Genomic DNA, 22839 nt, shown 5'->3' on the forward strand with positions numbered 1-22839 from the left:
CTCAGCAAGAGGATCTCCCCAGTCACTGGGTACGAATTTGTCCCGCTACAGGAGAGAAGCTCAGCGTCAGGACCGCGCCCTGCCTTCAGCGAGTGCCCGGGCTGCGGAGGGGGACCTGCACCCTCTGGGCAGGAAGATGACAAACTAACACGGATTTTCCGCACGCCCCAGGAGCTTGGAGAGATCGCGCGTCCCTCCGCCCCGCCCTGGAGAGGCAGAATCTACTCGGCTGGGTACCCCCATCCCGCCTCTCCAGGTCCGAGGGGCTTCAAGTTCCGCTGCCGGGTCCAGGGACGGGCGCGGCGCCAGGTGAGCTCTCACCTGGGGCGGTGGGAGAAGGAGCTAGGGGCGGTCCTGGGCCGGCGGCCCCACCCGCGGCGGGGCGGGGCGAGGACGGCGGGGCCAATGGGGCGGGGGGCTCGCCGCCTGGGGGCCGCTCCGCCCGCGCCGCTCCCTCCCCTCGCCGCTCCCGCTCCGCCCCACCCGGGTTTAAAGCCCCGCGGACGGCAGGTGGCGGCGCTGCGAGTGCTGAGCGGCGCTGGGAGATGCTAGAGGGCGCCGCGTCGCCGGCACCATGCGCCCCCCGCCCACGCTGGCCCTGGCCGCGCTCTGCCTCCTGGCGCTGCCCGCCGTCGCCGCTGCCGCCGCCTACTTCGGGTCAGTGCCCGCCGCGTCCCGACCCGCCCCCTCCCGCCACGGCAGGGCCAGCTCCCCGCACCCTTGCCCACTGTCCCTGACCCCTGGGAGGCCTCGAACTCAGAGCCTCTCCCTGATGGGACCCAGACCACCTCGAGGCTGGAATTCGTTCGCTGAGCTGGTCTCCGGCTTCCCGGGTTCAGACTCAAATCACCCTTTCTAGAATCCAAGTCTTTGGTCTCTTTGCGCCTCCGTTTTTCTCACCCCGATGGGTGTCAGACTCCAGCCCAAACTCCGGAGCTCTGCATTCGCTTCGGATCCTGGCCCTGTCCGCCCCAGCACCCCCTGTCCCTGTCTGTCCAGGCGTCTGTCCCGCGCTCTGATGCCCTTTCTAGATTCTCACTCGGGTTCCCTGTGTGCCCCATCCTGGGCTCTGGCCAGTCACAGTCCTTGCCTCGAATTCCTTCCGTGCTCTCGGCCTTCGCCCTGCGGAGGAGAGATCTGGAGGGCTGGGTGCATGGGTGGGAGTGGATCGTTGCGGAGGCTGAAGGATCTTGCTGATCCAAGAGGGATGGGGAACGTGGGTGGTGGGGTGTCAGCTGGAGACTGGAAGGGAACTGTCCGCTACCTGGCATCGAGTGAATGCTCAGGAGAATGACAAGGAAAGGGAGAGAACCCCATTTCAGAGGATGGTTGGAAAAGGAGGATCGCAGTTGGAGTGACACCTGCCGAGTGGGCGGTAACCACGAGGGGACTTTTTGGAGCAAAAGTTATAGGGCAATTATTTCCAAGTCTCTTCTTCTCTGACCCTGAATTGCAGGGATTTGGAGGGGTTGGGGTGGAGGCAGACATCATGCAAGGATGAGAAGGCATCTTCCTGACCTTCACCCAAAGCTGACTCCAATCACCTACATCGGTGACTTTAAACCTTTCCTTTACCCCACCTTTTTTTTTTTTTTTTGTGAGCTTCACCCCCACAAGGACAAAGCTTACTGTCAGACCACAGCAAAGGCAAGAAAACACCCAGCAAGTGACCTGCCAGAGGCTGCTCTTAGGAATCCACCAGGGAGGGGTGTGCAAGGGTCTGAGGAGTCCCTTGCAGACTGGAATAAGGGCTGCAGGCTAATTTCCAGGTCATGACCCCTGGAAATTACATGTCTGGGCTGTAGGCAGTGACCTCCCCTGAAATATATGGAAAAGATTGTCAGCCAAGATCTTAGTGCTGGGCCCAACTTTCTGATGATCACTTGGTCTCAGGGCCTCAGTCTTTTTCCTTTGTACAATGAAGGAGTTGAATTTGATATAACCAACCCCAAGACCAGTGTATGTATGTGATATTTGTTTTCCCAGGATTTCAAGCTTGAGGGTCCCCAACAGCAAAGACATATAGGTGGACACAAACTCAGGTTTGACCCTTCCACTTGCTAGCTCTATGCTCTTGTTCAAGTTACTGGTGGACTGGCTTTGTCCACCAGTCTCTGATCTGTAAAATGAGAACAACAGTGCCTATTTCATAAGAGGAGTGAGTTAGTACATGTAAAGCACTTAGAATGATGTCTAGCACATAGTAAATGCTTAACTAATGTTAACGATTATTATTAATAGTGATGGTAGTAGTAGTAAGGAAACCAGGTACAGTATCTTGATGTCCCAGAGGAAATCTGAGAGGTTTCTGACCTGGAATGGAGAAGAGAAGGACATCCCCTTGGACATCACCTCATTTTCCCGATTCTTTTGTTTATTTGGGCTTTATGGTTGGAGATAGAGCAGAGGTCAGGTGGGATAGGAAGAGAGAGGTTCCAGGAGGTATGGACCACTCTGGCTAGTGTATTGGAAAGGAAAATAGTTCTCAACAGCACAGGGTTAGAATCTGAGGGCTGTGAACAAGGGCATCTTTGGAAAGGAGGACGAAGTTGGTCAGCTAGGGCTGAGTCCAGGCCAAGAGGTTTGAGTATTGAAACCCACCTCAATACTCAGGAGCCCCAGCAGGCAGGGCTGGCAAAGTATACCTCAACCACCACCATCCCAGTGGGGAGCAGGGCATATGCTTGGACAGTAAGCTAAAATTAGGGCATCATCTCTTAAGTATATGGTCCCAGAGAATGGACAAGATTCAGCCGGGACTCTCACTGAGGAAACCCTCTTGGACTCAGTGATACCAGGTTTTTGGCTTCCTATATGAATCTGTTCTTTGGAAGGAATCTGATACCAGTCTTCACACTCTAGTGAGAATGTGAGGCAGTATGCCTCTCTCTTCCCCAGGCCGTTTGTATGCTAAATCTCACTTCTGACTATAACTTGGAGTACTTTCATTTATTTCCTAGTAAAAGAAATTTCAGCTACCAGGAGTGCAGGTGAGGCTGATTTTGGTGAGGCCAATCTTCTTGGGGGTTTTTGCAAACGGGCTTCAGATTTGGAAGTGACCCCCATCCCCATTGTTCAGAACAAACCCCTAGCACAGTGAGCCAGCAGTGGCCTTAGGTTCTTTTGTGCCAGCCTAGATCCCATTCTGTTGATGGTAATGGTAACATAAATTGCAGAGAAATTTACAAACCAGTTCCTCATGCAGTCTCTTTTCTCTTCAGATCCTCAAAGCCATTCCTGAAGTATGATTTCCAAAGGAAACTGAGGGTCAGAAAGGTCCAGTGACTCACCTGATGTCATACAGCAAATCAGTGGGGGCAAGATAGAAACTGGGTCCTTCCTTGAGCCTATGTTCCATGCCTTACAGAAAATGGCTTCCTGAGCTACTACTGTGTGATGCCCCAGAGGACAGCTAATCTCTGTCTCAATAAAGCCTCACACCTTCTTATAAAACAGGTATTGTCATCACTCAAAGTTCAGCAAGGTTAAAACATCTGCCCAAAGTCACACAGCTAGCCACAGGCAAAGCCTGGATTTAAACCCAGGATCCAAAGGCCTATGTTTTCATAATCTTCTTCTAGTGTCCCTAGAAAGGAAAGAAATGCACCCAGTGCAGAGGCCATGCATTTAGAGAGCATCACCAGAGATGATTATGATTTGAAAATCTGCTTTTACAGGAATGATTTCCAGTTACAAAGCCACTGGTAAGGCTAAAAACTGGGCTGAGTGACAGGACCTGGCATGTGCCTGGCTTATCACCTAAGCAGGGCACTTGCTTATAAAACGGCTCAGAAGTTAATATTTGCAGAATCCCTGAGTTCTCCGGGCCAAAGCACATACTCTTGGGAAATCCTAGACCTCAGTGCCAGGACCAGGCCTGTCAGGCTGGGAAATGGAAGGGCCTGAGGGAACTGAAGACACTGGAGACAGATGACTTGACTAAGGACAGTACAGAGAGCTGGAACAGACTTGGCCATTGAGCCCTGGTCCCCCATCATTGTGGCGTCCTCTGAGAGCTCACCTCACAGCCTGGCGGTCTCAGTGCATCCTGACTCCCAGGCGGGTTGTGCCAGTGCCTCCATTAGGGTTCCACCGCAGAAAGAAAGCATCAACTTTAATTTTTCCAAATTCTTATTGCACATCCTAAAATGCATGACTTTTAAGTACACCGAGTTTTAACAAATGAACACACCTGTGCAACTCATTTGTGCTGACCACAATTATTCTATGGAACATTTTCACCACCTCGAAGGATCCCTGGTCCTCTTTGTGATCAACCAACCTTTCCCATCTCCACCAGCCCCAGCTTTCTGTCAATTCCCTGCTTTCTGTCACTAGAGATTAGTTTTGCTGTTGTAGATTTCATGTAAATGGAATCAAAGCTTTTTGTGCATGGAGTCTTTGGCTCAACATGACATTTTTGAGGTTTGTCCATGTTGCACATTTCAAGACCTCTTTCCTCTTTATTCCTATTCAGTTAGATGGATGTACCACAATTTGTGTCTTCACTTCCTATGTGGGTTATCTCCAGTTTTAGGCTGCTCTCAATAAAGCTGGTATGCACACCCATGTGTACCTCTTTCATGGACAGATGTTTTAATTTCTCTGACAGAATTGTCTAGGGCTGGGTGGCTGGATCAGATGTAGGAATATGTTTGACTGACAGGAAATGGCCAAACGGTTTTCCAGAGTGACAGTACCATCTTATACAGTTCCAGTTGCTCCATATTCTTGCTGACTATCCTCCATCTTTGTTGTGGCATTTTAGTGGGTGTGCCTCGCTATCTCATTGCTCCATTGGTGAAGGGTGCGTTGGATATTTTTTCACGAGTATTTTGGTCATTTGAACTTTTCCATTGGCTTCTATGTCTTTTTTAAATATATTTTTTTAGTTGTTGATAGGCCTTAATTTAATTTATTTATTTATAGATGGTGCTGAGAATCGAAGCCAGCACCTCACACATGCCAGGCAAGTGCTCCACCACTGAGCTTCAGCCCCAGCCCTTATATGTCTTCTTGGTAATGAATTTTAAGAGTTCTTTATATATTTTGGAATCAATCCTTTGTCAGAAAATCTTGGCATTATTTTATCCCTGGTTGTGGCTTCCCTTTTCATTTTCTCATTGGTGTCTTATGGAGCTCAGGGTACCCGTCAACTTTTTCTTTTATGGATTGTTTTTGAGTGTCCTACCTAAGAAATATCTGCAAATTTTGGGTGGGCAGAGATTTTTTTTTGGCAGCCCTACCCCAAAGTTGTAGATATTTCCTCCCGTGTTTCTTCCAGGAGCTTCACAATTTTAGCTTTTACACTGAAGTAAAAGCTGAAGCTGCACTTTGAGTATATATGGTGTGAGGTAAGGATTGAAGAATATTGCTCCCCACATGGGGCTTGTTCTAGTGCCATTTGTTGAAAAGATGATCCTTTCTTCATTGCATCATTTCTATAAATTAATTGATCTAATATGTGTGTGTCCATTTCTGAACTTTCAATGTATTGTTCCCCTAATCTATGTGCCTGTCTTTTTGTGCCAATATTACACAGTATTGATTAATGTTGCTTTGTAGTAAGTCTATAAAACAAGTGCTCTGAGTTCTCTAACTTTGTACTTCTTTCTCAAAATATTTTTGGCCACTCAGGTCCTTCGTGCTTCCATATAAACTTTAGCATCAAGTTGTCAACATGCCTATGAAAGCCTTCTGGGATTTTGATTGGAATTGCAATAAACCAATCGACTGGAGATGACATTCTAACACTGAATATTCTGGTTCATGAACAGGTTTATTCTATCCATTTAGGACTTCTAAAATTTCCCTTAGCTTTGTAGTTTTCAGGGTGCCAATCTTGCAAATATTAAAAAAAAATATTTCTAAGCATTTGATGTATTTTGATATCATTATTTTTACTTAAAAATTTTTAGAGATTGTACTGGGTCCTGAGTGAATCAGCAGAAGAGGAAAGAAAGGGTGAAAGAAACTTGACTGCTTTGGGGTGGTGGATTAAAAGCCAAAACCTTCCTGATAAGAATCATTGTGTTTTGGGAAGGAATTTAGGCCAGCTTGTCCCTGGCTGAGCTGTAACCCCTGAGGACGTGGGCTCCAGAGTTGGGCTCAGGGTCAAACCAGCCCCCTCAGTGGATGGTGGTGGAGTTTCTGTGACTCGGGAGGAGAAAGAGGAGGGAAGGAAACAGAGCAGGTGTCCTCCCGGCTGAAACTGCCTAAAGGAGATCCCAGTGCCTCTGGGATTGTGTGTCCAGGTAGAAGCTGAACTCCAGAGGGGTGGGCCAGGTCATCTATAAGGGTGATCCTCACCTGGGGTCAATCTGAGCAGGATGGAAGGTGGCCCAGGCCTCGCTCTGGCATAAGGGGCAATGGAGGAATTCGTATCCTCCATTTATCACTTACTAACTGACTCTGGGTGAGTTAGTCAACCATTCTGACCTCAGTTTTCCCATCAGGAAAATGGGATAATCTTTATCTCTCAGGCTTGTTTTGCAGGTTAGATAAATGTATATAGGGCTAGAAATATAGCTCAGTGGAAGAGAGCTTGCTTAGTATGTGCAAGGTCCTGGATTTGATCTCTAAACATTTTTAAAGTAAGTAAATAAAATATGTAATATATAATGCTTATTATATATTATATATGTATGCAAAAATGCTATTTTTACATAAGAGTCCAAGAAATCTAGTGATCTGCCTCAGCGCATTCCAAATTAAGGAATATTTTTGCTAAAATCTGTTCCTTTCTCTCTGCATTTTTGTCCCAACTGTGTACAATTCAAAACAAATTGAATCTTTCCCATGCTCAACACTTTCTATGCATCATCTAATTTTACCATTGTGACAGCCCAGGAGATAGGTGCTGACATGATTAGCCTCTCTTATATATGAGCGGGAAAAAAGCTCAGAGAGACCAAGTGCCTTGCCTGAAGTCACTCAGCTAGTGGCTAGCAGTGCCAAGATTTGAATCTTAGCTTATCGGAATCCAGAACCAACCCCTTTACCCCTGCCTTATACTGCCTGTTGAATGCCAGCTTGAGGCTTGTCTCTTCCTTCAATCCCTCTCCCCGCCTACTCCGTCGCCCCTGCACTTCACTAGCATGTGTGGGGCAATTCTGAAACTATGTGTCCTCAACTCTTGGTTCATTACTTTTTTTTTTAGGTAGACACAAAACCTTTATTTTATTTTATTTTATTATGTGGTGCTGAGGATCGAACCCAGTGCCTCACGCATGCCTGGTGAACATTCTACCACTGAGCCCCAGACCCAGCCCGATTCATTACTTTTTTATATTTATTTTTTTAGTTGTAGGTGGACACAATACCTTTATTTCATTTTTATGTGGTGTTGAGGATTGAACCCAGTGACCCACATGTGCTAGGTGAGCACTCTACCACTGAGCCCCAGCTCCAGCCCAGATTCATTACTTTTTAAAAATTTTGTGGCAGTGCTAGGATTTGAACCCTGGGCCCTCATGCATTCTAGACAAATGCTGTACCACTGAGCTATATCCCAGCCTTTTTTTTAAAGTTTGATTTTGAGACAGGTCTCATTAAGTTGTTCAGGCTGGCCTTGAACTTGAGATCCTCCTGCCTCATGGGATTACAGGTGTGCACCTCTGCACCTGACTTTCATGTGCTTTAGCAGAGGTCCTGGGGCTCCGTTGTTGGCCCTTGCTTCCCCCTGGATGCTTCTTTCCCCCCTGCCCTTTGCCCCTGGGGCTGCTTCTACCCTGAGTTAGGGCTGGCTCTGCGAACCCAAGAAGTTGGGGAGGCTGCCTTTAAGGCTTCCCAGCCCCCTTTGCTCCTCTTCTCCCCCTCACTACACTGGGCTCTCCTTCCTCTCTCTTCACCATCCTCACCATTGATCTTCCCTCTATCTGGCAAAGTCGTTCTCAGACCTTGTACTGAATCAGACCTTCACGCTTTAGTTTGAAAATGAAGGCCACATCTGTAAGCCTAACTTCTGATTTTTGACTTTTGGCCAAAAAGATGTTGAGTGTCAGACCAGGGAAAAGCAGCCTTTAAACAGAAGGGCCAGGCACAGTGGCACACACCTGTCATCCCAGTGACTGGGGAGGGTGAAGGCAGGAGGATAGCAAGTTCAAAGCCAGCCTCAGCAACTTAGGGAAACCCTATCTATAAATACATAAATAGAGCTGGGGCTGTGGTTCCGTGCTAAAGCCCAGCTGGGTTCAAATCCCAGTATCAAAACAAATAAATAAACAGAAGACCCTCCTCTCCCTTCTTGAGCTTCTATCTCTCAGGCTGCCAGGGGGCTCAGAGAAGTCCAGACCAGGCTTCCCTCCCTTAAAACCTGCCTTGTATTCCCATCACCTTAGACATTTGCCTTGACGGCAGCTGATTTTGCTTCCCTGAATGGTTATGTTGAGACTGAAAGCAGAAATTGCCAGGCTTGGTAGAAGCAACCAGGAAGGCTGGGGCATGTCTCAGCCCTGCCATTAATTCACCTTGGGCCATAAATCCTACGTGAACTCCCAGGGGACCAGATGGGTCCAAACAGAGACCGGCCCACTTGGCAAGGCTCGTGTCCTCTGCTTCCCCCCAGCAGCTTCTAAGTTGTCTCCCAGGAGCCACCAGGGCAAAACCTCTGCCGGGCAATCCTGCAGGCCTGGCCAGCTCTCAAATGTAATGATGTGCGTGGTGAACCTCTGCCCCAGCCCAGGGCCTGGGGAGATGCTGTAACCCCAGACTCAGAGAGGTGAGGGACCCCTCTGCACAGGACTGACTTTGGAGACTCTCTATGGTCACTGCCACCAGAACTATGCATGCCAGGGACAAAGTCTCCTTTTCCCAGCTTCAGTCTGAGCCTGAGCAAAAAGGGAGAAGGGAGGGAGGGAGGAGAAGCACTTCCTCCACAGATGTCGATCCAGCCACCCTGTAAATCTGGAGATTGTTGGGATGCAAAGCGTGCTGGCGCCGGGCTGTGGCTGCCACTCAGCTTGGAGCAGTGTCTCCCTGGTGCCATCCTTAGCAGGCAGCCTGGGCGAAACAGGAAGTGGAGCTGTTCCTGGACAGACAAAGCCCACAGCTGGGCCAGGCTCTTTTCTCTTGGAGCAGGGACTGGGTGGAGGATGAGAGTCTGGAGTGGGGAAGGTGGTGGCCAGATTCAGTCCCTGGAGGGGGATCATGGGGCCCTGGGGCTAAGAGCTGGGGAGGGCGGAAAGGCCTGATCCAGGAAGGGGGACACTGAGCCAGGCTGGGACATAGAGAGTGGTTGGTGTTTGTGAGTGGACCTGGCACGAGGCCGGTGGTCAGTGCATACAGGTATAAATGAGGAGCAGGAGAGTTAAGGAGGGGTCGGGAGCGTTGGAGTAAAGGTAAGAAACAGCAGCGCTGACCTTGCCAGGCTGCCCAGGAAGGGAGTTGCAAGGTGACTGGGAATCCTGGAGAGGAGAAAGGGGTCCAGAGATGAAAAAGGGATGCCCTGCCCTAGCTAGACAAACCTGGGGCCCCTCTGTGATGAGGGGAGGGGAGAGGTCCCCTGGGGAGGTGCGTGTCAATAGCTCCCCTCTCTGAAGAACAACGGGCCAGTGCTATGGTGCCTTTTCTGGCTGGGCAGGTGCTGCCGACACCAAGCTGCCCTGCAGGGGAGAGGTTGGGAGTGGAGAGTGCGGGATGGGTGGGGGGTGGGGGGCTCCGTGGGCCGGGAGAGGTGGGCTGAGATGCTGAAGATGAAAGTACAAAGGAGCAGTGACCATGCAAATGGCTCTGCAGCGGAAGCCTGCTATCAGGAGCATCTGATGGGGTTTGCTGACCAGGCTGAGGCCCCAGGCAGCACAGGCTTTCCTGGTTCCCAGGAAGCTGCCTGCAGTTGGCTTGGGCCCTGGTGCCGGGCACAGGTCCTGGCCCCCCTGGCTAGAGGTCCAGACATGCTGGCATTGCCTGGTTCCCTGGAAACAGCCCACCTTGTCTTGCCACACTTGTCCACCCACAACCTGGGGACATCCTCTGCTGAACCATCAGACTCAGTGGAGCAGAAACAGGGTGGGGGTTAGCCTGGAAGAACAGCCTGGGGCTCCCCCAGGGATGAGAAAAGCTCCACACTGGCCCAGTCTTCCCCAGACAGCCTGGAGTGCTCCCCAAGAGCCTCCTCCTGCTTCCCTGCAACCCCCAGGCAGGATGGCAGGATGGGATTGGCCAAGGTCAGGTTGTCACCTAGATGGTGCCCGGAGATCACCTACTGGTTGTTCCTCATGAAGCCAGGCCAGTTCAAGACTGTTCTTTCTCCAGCTTCTTGGGGCTTTGGAAGAACTTGGGGGGGGGGGGCTCCTGAATCCAATCAAGTCCCTCCCAACACTATTGAATTTGTTGAGGGTAGAACTGTGTCCTTGCCCAACACAGTGCCTGGCAGGCAGTGGGTGCTCAATAATGACACCTGTAACTTACTGTGTTTCCAGCACTGTTATAAGAGCTTTATAAAAGTTAACTTATTTAATTCTGTCATCAACCCTGCAAGACAGGTTCTGTTGTTATCCCCAGGAGGTAAAGCACCCTGCCTAAGGCAACCCAGCCAGCGAGAAGTCCAGGTAGGATTTGAACCCGGGAAGTCTGGCTCCATCAGGCTCTCTCACAAGCCAATTCGTGTTTGTTAGATGAATGTCACTCCTGAGTAATAGGAACACCTGGAACCAGACTACCCAGGCACAACAGCCTTGGGGATGAGGTCCTTGGGTCCCCATCCTCCAGCGGGCAGGGTTGAAGGTTGAACTCCAGCCCCAGTCTGGGGCTTGAATGGCCCTTGGGGTCCTGCTGACATCAGGCAGAGTGATCTCTTAGGAGGCTTTTCCCAGGGCCTTGGGAACCTTCTGCTGCTTCTCCCAAGGCTACCCTGATGGGGCAGCAGGAACCAAATCTGCAGCTAGGAGTGTGAGAGTGTGGAAGGAGGAGTCGGGAAGGGCCAGGAGTGGACAGAGGGGATCTGGGAGTGGGTGTCTGTGAGATAAGTCCTGAGGGAACCTTTGGCTTTTCTCTTTCCAGGGGTAGATGTGGTTGTGGATGCCCTGGGGTCAGAGCCAGAGGACATCTCATTGTGTGTGTAGGGTGGAGGCTTCTGGTCTTAGGACCACCTGACGTGGATTGAGAAGCTGCAGAAAGCAGAGGGGCTCAGCTTGGGGGTAAGCAAGGAAGGAGAAAGAAGGTCACGAGGTTGTTGCTTTCTTACTGGGAAAAGAGGCTGGGAGTCACCTGGGGGAGGCCAATAAGGAAAGGAAGGGCGCAGATGAGCTGAGCCAGGTGCAGCCTGATGGAGTGATGGGCACCTACCGCACAGGAGCACTCAATTCAAGCAGAGGTCCTCAGGAATTGCTGTCCTCCCCCCCCCCCCAAGATCAATTAGCAAGATCACAAATTCTGGCTTCTCTTCTCTGGTTCCAAATGCTAGCTCCTTTGGTGGTTGATAGTGAAGGACTGACCACAGGGCAGTGTCTTCCTCAAAACCTGCAGTTTGTCTGGATTCATAAGACCCACGAAGCTCACTTGAACTTTTCCAGTTGTCTGTCTTACCCCCATGAGGCTCAGCTAACATGTGGGTAATTGAGACTTCCTCGAAGGGTCCCATGGGAGGGTTCTCAGGCCTGGGGTACTTCCAGGGGAGGGAAATACAGCTGTTGACCACCGAATAGGCTGGAGCCTGTCATGCCCAGAGTTCTTTTGGGGTCCAGGAAGAACCCTTCCCTGGCAGATGCCACAGGATGAGCAGGCAGAGGGGAGGTCACTAGCCATGCTTAAGGAAACATGTCGAGTCATTTCTCTAAATTTGATATTATGGTACTCTTACTTAAAAGGAAGTACAACCGCAATCTACAAATAAAAGGAAAACTCATTTCTGGAAATACCCTTAGGCTGCAGGGACCCCAAAAGCAGTACCAGAGAACCTTTATGGAGAGCAGCCCTGGGCAGACCAGAGCCCAGTGTGGCCTGAGGCCTCTGTGCGGTTGGCTGCCTTTCCTGACCATTAAACGCTACTAAGTATCATTACCACTAATAAAATTAACCGACTTGATATTGGACCTGGGAACCATCAATCTCAGGACCCATTACATGAAAACTATAAAATCAGTGACTGTCAATTAGTGGAAGGGTCTCACTGAGTCCTGCTCACAGTGCAGCTGAGGCAATTCTGGTGCTCTACAGCTGTCAAAAGTGTAACCTTTTGTGTGTGTAGGATGGAGGCTTCTGGTCTTAGGACCACTCTGACGCGGTTTGAGAAGCTGCAGAAAGCAGCTCAAACAAAGCCTTAGCTAGACAAACCTTAGCTTAAAGTCCTTAGCTAGACAAACCAACTCTCAGCCTTTACTCTGCAGGAAGGCGTGTCTTAGGCAAGAGAAAAGAAAAGCCTCAGGAAGACCTTGGGACCAGAGCCTGAAATGTTCTTCCTCGTCTCATCTCTGGTTCTTCCAGTTCATTTGGTTCATTCTTTTTCTCCCTCTTTGGGTCAGCTTCCTCTTTCATGTTACACGCTCAGTCACCCAATGAGAGAAAGGGAGAGAAAGCAACTGTATGTGCTCTTATTCAAACTCCAAATTCTCAGAGAAAGGACTGATTGGCCCTGCGTGGGTCATGTGATCATCACTGACCCAATCAACAGATCAGAGCAGCAAGGTCATGCAATATGAAATGGCCAATAGGGACCCCATGGTAGCCATGTAGATAGAAGGAATGTGTGGGCAGCTGACCCAATTAGATGTCCACAATAGTTTTTTAATGACTCAGTAATAGGCACTAAAAAATGGTAGGTATACTAGCATACATATAGTATAACATTTAATATAATAAATATATAATATATTTTTTATAATATGACATATATAGATATAATGGTAGAATAATAATAGATATTATTCTTTTTTTGGGGGGGGGTACTGGAGGTTGAACTCAGGGGGTCTCAACCACTGAGCCACATCCCCAGCCCTATTTTGTATTTTATTTAGAGACAGGGTCTCACTCAGTTGCTTAGCACCTCACTTTTGACTGAGGATGGCTTTGGACTCATTATCCTCCTGCCTCAGCCTCCCAAGCCACTGGGATTACAGGCTTGTGCCACCACGCCCAGCAGCTATGATTCTTAAAATGGCATTTGAGACAGGCCTTGAAGGATATGCAGTCCCATTGATCAAGATTCCCATCACTCCCTGCGTGTTCTCTGATCTGTCAATCAGCTTCTACAAGAAAGGTCCCAACTTTTGAAACAGGAATTGTGTGAGCTAAAGTTTCCCCTCCCACCAGCCCCCGTCGTGGGGAGGAGGATACTTGGGGTCTTTGCAGCTGTTTCCTTTGCTCCCAGCAGCCCCCAAGCCTCCCACTCTGCTGGAAGTCAGTCAAGGTGCGTCCTCCCCAGCCAGAGCTGACCTCAGGTTCTGCTCCAGGCCTGCCAAGGGTCAAGCTCTGAGGTTTCCTGCAGGGTTGCAGGGAGGGGTTCAGGTGTAGGCCTGGTGGACTGGAAATTTACCCATTTGCCCCCAGATTAATGATTAACGGGCCCCTGCCCTCACCCTGTCTGGGAGGGGAGCCCAGGGCCAGGCTGGGCCTGGAGGAGCCTGATAGCATCTGTCTCTGCTCGGAGGTTTCAGAGATACGCTCCACACTGGTTGGCTGCACCTGATGGATCTGGGATCTACAGAGCACCTGGGGCCTGGCCAGGATCCACACCCTCTAGTGAGGCTGCTTGCTCCCCAAGCAGACAGGGAGGGTGTGGCATCCAGCCAAATGTCCTGGGGAAGGCAGGTGACTCCAAACAGGAGAGCCTGTGCCCTTGGCTCAGTGGGATGATGGCCTCTCCTGCCCCTTGGAGCTTGGCCACAGGGCTTACCTGGCCAATGACACATGAGCAAAGGTGGCAAGTGCCCCTTTCAAGCAGGAGCTTTAGGAGCCATAGTCTGGTTACGCCTTTGCCTTTTGACTGTGGCTATGAGGCTGGCATGTTCCAGGAAGGGGTGCTTCCTCCTGCTGGGTCCTGGAATGGGGTATAATCCACCCACACGGGGTAGGGGGCAGGCCACCAGGGGACAGCAAGCATCTTGAACTAGTAGCACCATGTCACAGAAAGCTTCTGGAAGGAGGGAGGTTGAGCCCTACTTCTAGATCCCTCTTTGCTGCTGAGCAGTTGTATACCTGAGCCCTCACCATCTCCTCATAGAACCTCTGTCTCCTCCTCTGGACAAAGGGAGACTCTGCCCAGTTAGAGAGGAAGACATTCTGCAGAAGGGAGAAGCTTGGGACCCAGCCAGCAGGAAGGCAAGTTGTATGTGTCCCCAGGGCTGAGGCTCGTGCTTTTCATGTAATCCACGCAGCAACCCTGGGAAAGAAGGGAAGATCACTCTTTATACTTTGCAGAAGAGAAAACCCAGGCTTCACAGTTGCACAGGTAGGAAGTGGCAGAGTCAGTCTTAGAATCTGGCACCTAACTCCAGATTCAATGGACTTTGGATATAGAATAAGAAGTCTTGGGATTTGCCTTCATCCAACCATCTGTCAGCCTTCCTCCTTCTTTCCTTCCTTCCTTTCCTCCTTCCCCCAAGTATATACGAGGCTTGGAATGGCTAGATGATTGACAATGTACCTGGGATTAAACAACCCAGGTTTTACTGGGCAGTGATATAATGCAAGAGAGGGGCACATGGGGGACTGTGCCTAGGGATTTTTTTCTCTTATGCTTGCTCCTCTTAGGAAGATGTCCTCCTTTAGGAGGTCAGCAATGCTATGTGCAATGCTCCCCAAACTTCCCCAATCTTATCAGCTGCCTGGGAAATGTGACAAATCTACAGATTCTTGGGCCCCACTCCAGACCCATAGAATGAGAATTGCTAAGTGTGGGTCCTGGGAATCTGTATTTTAAAAAAGTACCCAGGTGATTTCTCTGATTGGGCAAATTTGGGAAATAGGACAGGTAAGAGCAGAAACTGGACTCTGGAAAACTTGAATTGGAGGTTCTGCACTAATCCTGTCACAAGCACCTTGGTCTCCTATGGGGCCATACCCACTGTGGTGTGGCCTGCTGCCCCCAAGGGCAATAAATGAAGCTCCCAAGAAGGACCCTTCCAACAGAGCCCCTTTTTGTCACCTGTCCCACGTCCACAGGGATGGTCATCCCTCGCCTTGCCCTGTCGAGACCCCACGGCTCACCTGTCTCCCTTCTCTCGTCCTGTGCAGCCTGACTGGGCGGGAGGTCCTGACGCCCTTCCCAGGCCTGGGCACTGAGGCAGCCCCAGCACAGAGCGGCATCCACTTGAAGCAGTGCGACCTGCTGAAGCTGTCCCGAAGACAGAAGCAGCTCTGCCGGAGGGAGCCGGGCCTGGCTGAGACCCTGCGGGACGCGGCCCACCTTGGCCTGCTGGAATGTCAGTTCCAGTTCCGGCATGAGCGCTGGAACTGCAGCCTGGAGGGGAGGACCGGCCTGCTCAAGAGAGGTGGGGAGGAGGGTGGGGAGGATCACAAGGGAGGAGGAGGCCTTGGGGGACCCAGCAGGTCACACCGTCCTGGGTTTCCTGGAACAGCCTCAAATGAGAAGGGCCTTGGGGAGTTAGTGAGGGTCTACTAAAGGCCAGTTGTGGCCTAACTACGGGTTTGGAGATAAAAGAGGATCAAGGAAGACATAAAAGAAGGGAGACACAAGTCCTTTGCTGGAGGAGCCCACAGATGAGACAGAGAGCCCCAGCCACCTCCCGGGGCCTTCTCCACACGCGTGTGAGGCAGGCACAGGAGCGTATAGGATCAGAGGCATTAGTCACTGGTGGAGTACACGAAGCCGCTGATTCACCAACTCACTATTCATCTGGCTCTGTTCGTTGCATCCCTGGACGAACCCCTGACACTCCTCCCACTCTGCCTCCCTCCCTTCTTTCTGCATCCATCCCTCTGTGCCTCCACCCACCCATCGCCCCCTAAGCATGGAGGCCCACAGCGACCCAGGAACTGTGCTGGATGCTGGAGGGACAGAGCCAAATGTGTCCCATCTGCCCAATGAAAGCATGGGGTCTAGAAGGGAGATACAGGTCATTGGGTGACTCCATTGCCAAGTGCAAAGGGCTCCAGCGGGGACTTTTACAACACTCCATGATGGTGATGGGGCAGGCATCCCCCCCCTCCTTCTAGGCCAGCTGCTCTTGATGGTAGGGAAGGGTCTGGGGCAGAGGTAGTAGCCTGCTTCCCGCCTCTCCATGTGTCACACAACCCCGATACATTGGAGAGCAGGAGACAATGAGCCCCCCAGGAAGCCAAGTTGGGGCCACTCCCCAACAGTATAAGCATAGCAGTGGTCCTGGAAGTGAGGGGGATGCTCAGTTGGGGAAAGTCAGGCAAGAGACCCAAGGTCACTCTGATTGAAAAGAGTCAGGGAGCACAAGGAACCCACAGGGCATATCCTGCCAGCCCTCAGAGAGCATGGACAACCTCTGAGCTTCTCTCTTCCTTCCTGCTGATGCCCCCTGGGTGCCTGGCACAGGTTTCAAGGAGACGGCCTTCCTGTACGCGGTGTCCTCGGCCGCCCTCACCCATGCACTGGCCCGAGCGTGCAGTGCTGGGCGCATGGAGCGCTGCACCTGTGATGACTCCCCTGGCCTGGAGAGCCGGCAGGCCTGGCAGTGGGGTGTGTGTGGTGACAATCTCAAGTACAGCACCAAGTTTCTGAGTAACTTCCTGGGGCCCAAGAGAGGAAGCAAGGACCTGAGGGCACGGGCTGATGCCCACAACACCCACGTGGGCATCAAGGTGAGCACACTCCCCAGCTGCCCAAAGTACCACCCACAGGCAGGGAGCAGAGTCAGAGAGCAAGGTCTATAGGAGGCTAGCACCCCACCCCACAGCCGTCCCAGCACGGACTTCATGACCTCTACTGACATTCTCTGAGCATCCACTCTGGTCCATGACCACACACCGGGACCACAGTAGAAGTTGGGAGGGTCCTGAGCAGCAATGGATGCCTGGGCAGTGGTAGGAGCCAGGCCTGGGACCAGGCTTTGGTGAAGCAGGAATGTGTTTGGAGAAGGGCCTTCATTTCAAGGTCAAAGCCAACATCATTCCTTAGTTTTGATCTTGTGTAACCCCTGCTTCTCCTCCATTTCATGGATAGGAAGATGCAGGAGGCCCAGAGAGGGGAGGGACTTAGCCAAAGTCACAATAGTAGTGGGAGAACAGAGGGTAATAAGTATCTAGCTCTAGTGGAGGGAGAAGGTGGGCAGAGACCAGTGCTCCAATTCTTGAGGAAACTGAATTCTGTATTCTGTGTCCTTATCATTGAGGCCTCTGTGTTCAGTTGTGCAGATTGTATATGCCACAAAAGCTTCAGGCCAAGGCCAAGGGAGGAGCTGGGGCTGAGATCTGGCCCACACTGCTCTCATCAAGGTGTGCCCCTCCTAGAGGAATGGGAGCCTCTTGCCATTTGTCGACCTCACATGAGCCTTCCTGTCCCCTTCTCATCCTCCTGACACTCCTCTGTCTGGGTTGGCACTTGGGGGCTGGTATGGGCTGCTGGGCCCAGGTCTCTGACTAGGCCTCTACTCTGCCTCTCCTTGCAGGCCGTGAAGAGTGGCCTCAGGACCACCTGTAAGTGCCACGGCGTGTCGGGCTCCTGTGCCGTGCGCACCTGCTGGAAGCAGCTCTCACCATTTCGTGAGACGGGCCAGGTGCTGAAGCTGCGCTACGACTCGGCCGTCAAGGTGTCCAGCGCTACCAATGAGGCCTTGGGCCGTCTGGAGCTGTGGGCACCTGCCAAGCCAGGCAGCCCCACCAAGGGCCTGGCACCCCGGCCCGGGGACCTGGTGTACATGGAGGACTCCCCCAGCTTCTGCAGGCCCAGCAAGTACTCGCCGGGCACAGCGGGAAGGGTGTGCTCCCGGGAGGCCAGCTGTGGCAGCCTGTGCTGCGGGCGCGGCTATGACACCCAGAGCCGCCTGGTGGCTTTCTCCTGCCACTGCCAGGTACAGTGGTGCTGCTATGTGGAGTGCCAGCAGTGTGCGCAGCAGGAGCTCGTGTACACCTGTAAGCGCTAGGCGGCTGCCCCAGAGCCCGCCTGCACTGCCAGGACCTCCACGGCCCGCTTGCACAACTGCCTGCACACACCGATACACGCACCAGTGCACACCGTGTGCGGCTCAGCGCTCCTCCCTCCACAGACCCTCGGCCTACCTCTGCCTCCCTCAACACTCAGCAAAGAGAAACAGGGCCTTGCCCCTGAACCCAAGGGTCCCTGACCTTGTTGAGGACTTGAAGCAGGAGGGCAGACTGGGAAGGGACAGGGAGGAAAACAAGGGAGAGCAAGAGGAGGGCATGAATAGGTTGTGCAGCGGGGAGAGGTTATCTGGCCATCTCAATTCCCCGGATGTGTGGCCTGGAGCCAGCAAGCCATTGGGGGAACACAGGGGAGGCAGTGCCAGCTGGAAGCACATTTAGGCTTTTGTCTGGGATGGGCCAGTCCAGTCCCCTGGCCCTACTCAGATTGCAGCGAGCCCTGGGTGCCCTATGTTTGTACCGCACCAGGGGCTTTGCTGTGCTGGAGATGGTGGTGGGAGCTACTTGCTTAGAGCAAGAAAAGCTTTCTGCTTGAGTGGACCCAAGTTGGGTACATGCCCCAGGTTCTTCAAACAGGCCTGAATTGAGGCTTCATGCTTGTCTCTACAGCTGAGTTACCCACAGCCGCTCACCCTGCTCAATTAGACCAGCAAGGCAGATAGGATGGGAGACAGTGGCCCCTCCTCATTTTCCCTGATGGTCAAAGGGACCTTTAGTTGCAGCCCAGAGGAGGGTGACAGCTTTCTGGTACCCAGTAGAAGCGCAGTGTTCCAGCCTGATATAGCACTCATTCTGGCCACCTCCCCACAGCTGGGGTGCCCTGGGCTGGGAGGCCCCCACACCTGCTGACGTTGGTGATGCAGAAGAGCTGTTGGCTCGTGAACTGGGATTTGGGTTCCATTTCTACTCTCGTGGCTGCTTATCCAATTCAGGCTTTTGCTCTGGCAGAGACTTTGCTAAGCCTGGCCCCTCACTTGGGCTTCTACCTGAGGAATAGAAGTGACTTTGCTAACTTCCTTGGGTGCTGTGGACATTTCCAGGGCCACCTACGAAGGCTCTGTGTGGAAGGAGAGAAACTGGCTCACGCGCACAGGCAACCCACACGCATCTGACACTGGAACCAGGCAGGGAGTCCCGTGGAGCGGCTCACATCTCCTCTGCTGCAGGATGAAGACCTCACAGGGGTCATTCTGCTGGAGGTTATGTGCTTCACCACAGTAGGGCCTGAGGCCAGCCAGAAGGAAGTGACCTCCTTCGGGAAGCTCTGGGACACTTGGCCAGCCCCACCGCACCCCTCCTGTAAGCTTCCTTTCCTCCTGAACCCAGGGTTCCTGACCCTCTGCTGAAACAGGAAACTTCAGAATCAGCCAAGTGCTCAGAACCCTCATTGATGCCAGTTCCAGGAAGAAAGCCCCATGGCTGGGCCCAGCAGCCTCCCCGAGACCTCCAGGGGCCTGCATGAGCCACCCTGTCTCCAGTGGCTCAGGGCAGCCTGGGGATGCTAGAAGGATCTTGGATGGCAGAGGCTCCAATAAGAAGCTGAACTGACCTGAGACTACTCACTAGATTGACTTTGCTGACCCAAGCAGCTGGCCCACATCTTGGCAGGAGGAGGAAAAAACCATCAAGGGCCCACTTTCTAGTTTTTTTCTACTTCCCTGCTGATTTGAGACTTGTTCTCTGCCCGCCCATCTGTCTTGCTCCTCTGTGACCCCAGCTCTGCCTCCCCTGGCTCAGGCTTGGGCATAAGGCAGCAGAGGCTGCACAGATTGGAAGAGGGACTTGGAAACAACCTGAGGCCCAGGGCTCCCTGACCTACCACCCCCACCATCTGCACCCCAACTCTATGGCTGGAAGGGTTGGGGTTGCAGGAGGATAAAGGGTAGACTCAGAGGACCTCAGCTAAGGCTGGCCACTGACCCTGGCACCTCAGGCCGTGGGTCTGGGTGCAGGTTCTGAGGGTGCCTCAGTTTATAGGGTCCTCTCAGTGCAGCCCTCTCCTTCCCTTCTCGTTCCTTGATCTCAGCCCTTTCTCTTTCACTTACCCTGAGAGACCCACCTCAGCCCAATTGGGACCCCCAAGGGACCAGAGCAGCCACTGTCCCTTCCTTCACTAGCTTTAAGGGAAAAAAGCTCACAGGGTATTATTGTCTACCTCACATATATAGTTTTTAGAGCAAACAAGAATAATTTATATAGCTAAGATATATGGGAAAGTATTTATGTTATTTATATAGTTTCTCTATTTCATGAGCAGCGTATATGGGGTTTGTGCTTCCCCTGAAATCCTGTGTCTTGGGAGATATGGCTTGACCTGACTGGGTCCCCCCCCCCACTCAACTGGACACCAGGTGGCCAGGAAGTCACATAAGCTCCTGTATCCTATGACCATGATGGTCCGTCTCGGAGCTGGTGAGCATGTGTCCCCTCTGTGATGAGTCCTGCTGGACTTGATCCAGATGCTCCTTGTGATGTCTTTGCAGATTCTCTGCCCCTCTGAGTCCCAAACCCCTTCTTCTGCTCGAGCAAAGGTGTTCTGTTCATAATAATGACAAGAATGATGACACCTGGCTTTTGTGAAGCAATTTCAATTTTCAGAAATACTTCTATCTCTTTAATCCCCCTTGATTTCCTCATTATCCCTGTGAGGTCGTTGGGGGCCACATTACTGTGCCCATTTTCCAGATGAGGCACATCTTATTTTCCAGAAAAGACTTGTTCAGTGAATAGTTAGTGAATGTCTACTGGACCAGGCGCTGTGGGAGCCGACCTATCCTGAGCCTGGGAGCCAAAGCCTAGATCCCTCCTGAGCCCAAGGACCCAGGAAGTGGCTTCTTTCCTGACCTCTTGGATCTGGATGTCATGTCAGCATTTCTTCCAAGCTGAGTCCCAAGTCTCAGAGACTGGGACTGCCTGAGAGGCCTTGAGAGACCAGGACCCCACTGAGGTCATTCCAGGGGAACCTTCTTGCCCTGGAAGTTTGGGCTACACCACTGGGCCCCTCCTAGCCCACAGATGTGTTTTGTTTGCTCTCATTTGTGTTTTTCCTTTAAAAAGGAATTGCTTTCTGGATTTTTCTTGAAGAATCAGTTACACTGGGAAACTAGGCCTGCTTTCCCACCTGGCCACAGTCAGCCAGCATGAGGGAGCCCTATTAGACAGGATGCACGGCGGGGGGGGTCCCCAACTTGTGACACTTCCTGCCCCAGCCCTCCTCATCATGCGTGCTCCTGCCTGGCTCTCCTGAGTAGAGTCTGTTCCTAGTCTAGATGAGTTCAGCAACCCTGGCATCCACTGTCAGACGAAGGACGAGGACGCACAGACCCATGCCAACCCTGGAGATTATTTCTTGCCCTCTAAAGTTTCCTTTCCCAACAACCATGAACTTCCAAAGCTTTTTATCTCAGCACATTTTTAGAATTACAATGGGAATTAGCATTTATTGAGTGCCTGATGGATTCATTCATTCAAGCAACAATTATTTAGGGAGCTCCTACAGAATACCAGGTTCCACCCTAGGTGCTAGGGTGCAGCAGCGTATAAGACCAAATCCTAGCGTTGTGAGGCTGACATCCTGGTGGGGAAGAAAGACAATAAACCAATAAACTACATGCCAGTTGCTTGTACTTATTTCGTCTCAATTTACTGTGATAATTCTGTCCATTGGCTGCTAACACCCGCAATGGATAAGATGCAGGCTTGGGATGGGAAGGCTCCTATTACCACTAGCAAGCAGCAGTGCCAAGATTTGAACCCAGATCTGCTGGCCTCCTGAACACCACATCCTTCTCCTCAACATTACTGTGATTCCTCGGGAGCAGGTAAAGCAGGGACAGATCACTCTTTTTTACAGTTTGGGGGTAAATTGAGGCCTAGAGGAAAGATGTGATACATCCCAGTTTATACACAAGTTAGACCAGGCCAGAGCTTGGGTCTGCCTTGCAGTTGATAAGTATTTCCAGACCCGGCACCCTGTGGCCAGCAGCATGAGGGATGGGGGTAGGATAAGGTGAAGCAGGAGCCTTCTGGGGCTCATGGTTCAATGCAAGAAACGAGAGCCAGGGCCAGGCAATGATTTGGACCATCTGTATATTCAACCCCAGAGTCCCTCTGTCAGCCACACTACCTTCCCAGCATGCTTGGGAAGCGGCTGCTCTTGGGGGTCTGGTGCAAGGGGGCCCTTTTCTGAGCAAGGGCAGCAAAGAATGCTTAACTCCCAGCCCAGACCTGCCCTGCCCCAGCTCTTCAGCCCTGCTGGGTGGGGACCTCACTGCCTCAGCGGGGGTCTTTGGCAAGAGAGGCAGCCCTGAGGCACTGAGCATCCCGTCCTAACATGTTTCTGCTGCCCAATGTTCTGAGGTCCGGACTCCAGCTGGTTCTGAGCAGCAACAGACACAGAAACATCAGGCTCCAGGTTATCAAGAGATTTCTCACCTGCTCTTCACATGGCAGGCGCCCCTTCCCTTTACAGATTGGGGATCCGGGGCACAGCATGGTTCAGGGCTACACCGAGGGCCGCATCTCGAGCATGAGCCCTGGGTCTTTCCACCCCATTTGCCTTCAGCCTCCCCCATCCCATCTGAACCTTCCTGCCCATAAACCGGTTCCTGAACAGGCCCTGGGGCCGCTCCACCTTCCGCTGCTCCAAGCTGCCACTCTTCCTAGGGATCAGGGCTTGTTGAGACAAACACTAGGTGGGTTCCTACCCATGGCTTCCCCCCTTCAAAAACATTTGGCCACATTTGCCCATTCTGTTCTCCTCTCTCTCTCTCTCTCTCTCTCTCTCTCTCTCTCTCTCTCTCTCTCTCTCCATAT

General features: G+C 52.0%; 1 protein-coding gene across 1 annotated transcript; it reads left to right on the top strand.

Moving 5' to 3' along the window:
• The first annotated feature begins 553 nt into the window (after nucleotides 1-553).
• On the top strand, nucleotides 554-21617 carry Wnt9b (Wnt family member 9B). Its single transcript, XM_046421274.1, has 4 exons — nucleotides 554-657; nucleotides 15169-15425; nucleotides 16460-16725; nucleotides 17532-21617. The coding sequence occupies exons 1-4, from the start codon at nucleotides 575-577 to the stop codon at nucleotides 18003-18005; spliced, it is 1080 nt and encodes a 359-aa protein (XP_046277230.1). The 5' UTR covers nucleotides 554-574; the 3' UTR covers nucleotides 18006-21617.
• The last annotated feature ends 1222 nt before the right edge of the window (nucleotides 21618-22839 follow it).

Source organism: Marmota monax, unplaced genomic scaffold (genome assembly GCF_021218885.2).
Source record: "Marmota monax isolate L192 unplaced genomic scaffold, Marmota_monax_Labrador192_F-V1.1 WCK01_AAM20220418_F8-fsc00322, whole genome shotgun sequence".
Lineage (NCBI taxonomy): Eukaryota > Metazoa > Chordata > Mammalia > Rodentia > Sciuridae > Marmota > Marmota monax.

Bases quoted from the DNA above. Each gene is read 5' to 3' on its own strand.
- Wnt9b (XM_046421274.1), top strand. From the start codon at position 575: ATGCGCCCCCCGCCCACGCTGGCCCTGGCCGCGCTCTGCCTCCTGGCG. The intron at 15,426-16,459 runs GTGGGGAGGAGG...TGCCTGGCACAG, and splicing joins GACCGGCCTGCTCAAGAGAG to GTTTCAAGGAGACGGCCTTC. The intron at 16,726-17,531 runs GTGAGCACACTC...CTCTCCTTGCAG, and splicing joins ACACCCACGTGGGCATCAAG to GCCGTGAAGAGTGGCCTCAG.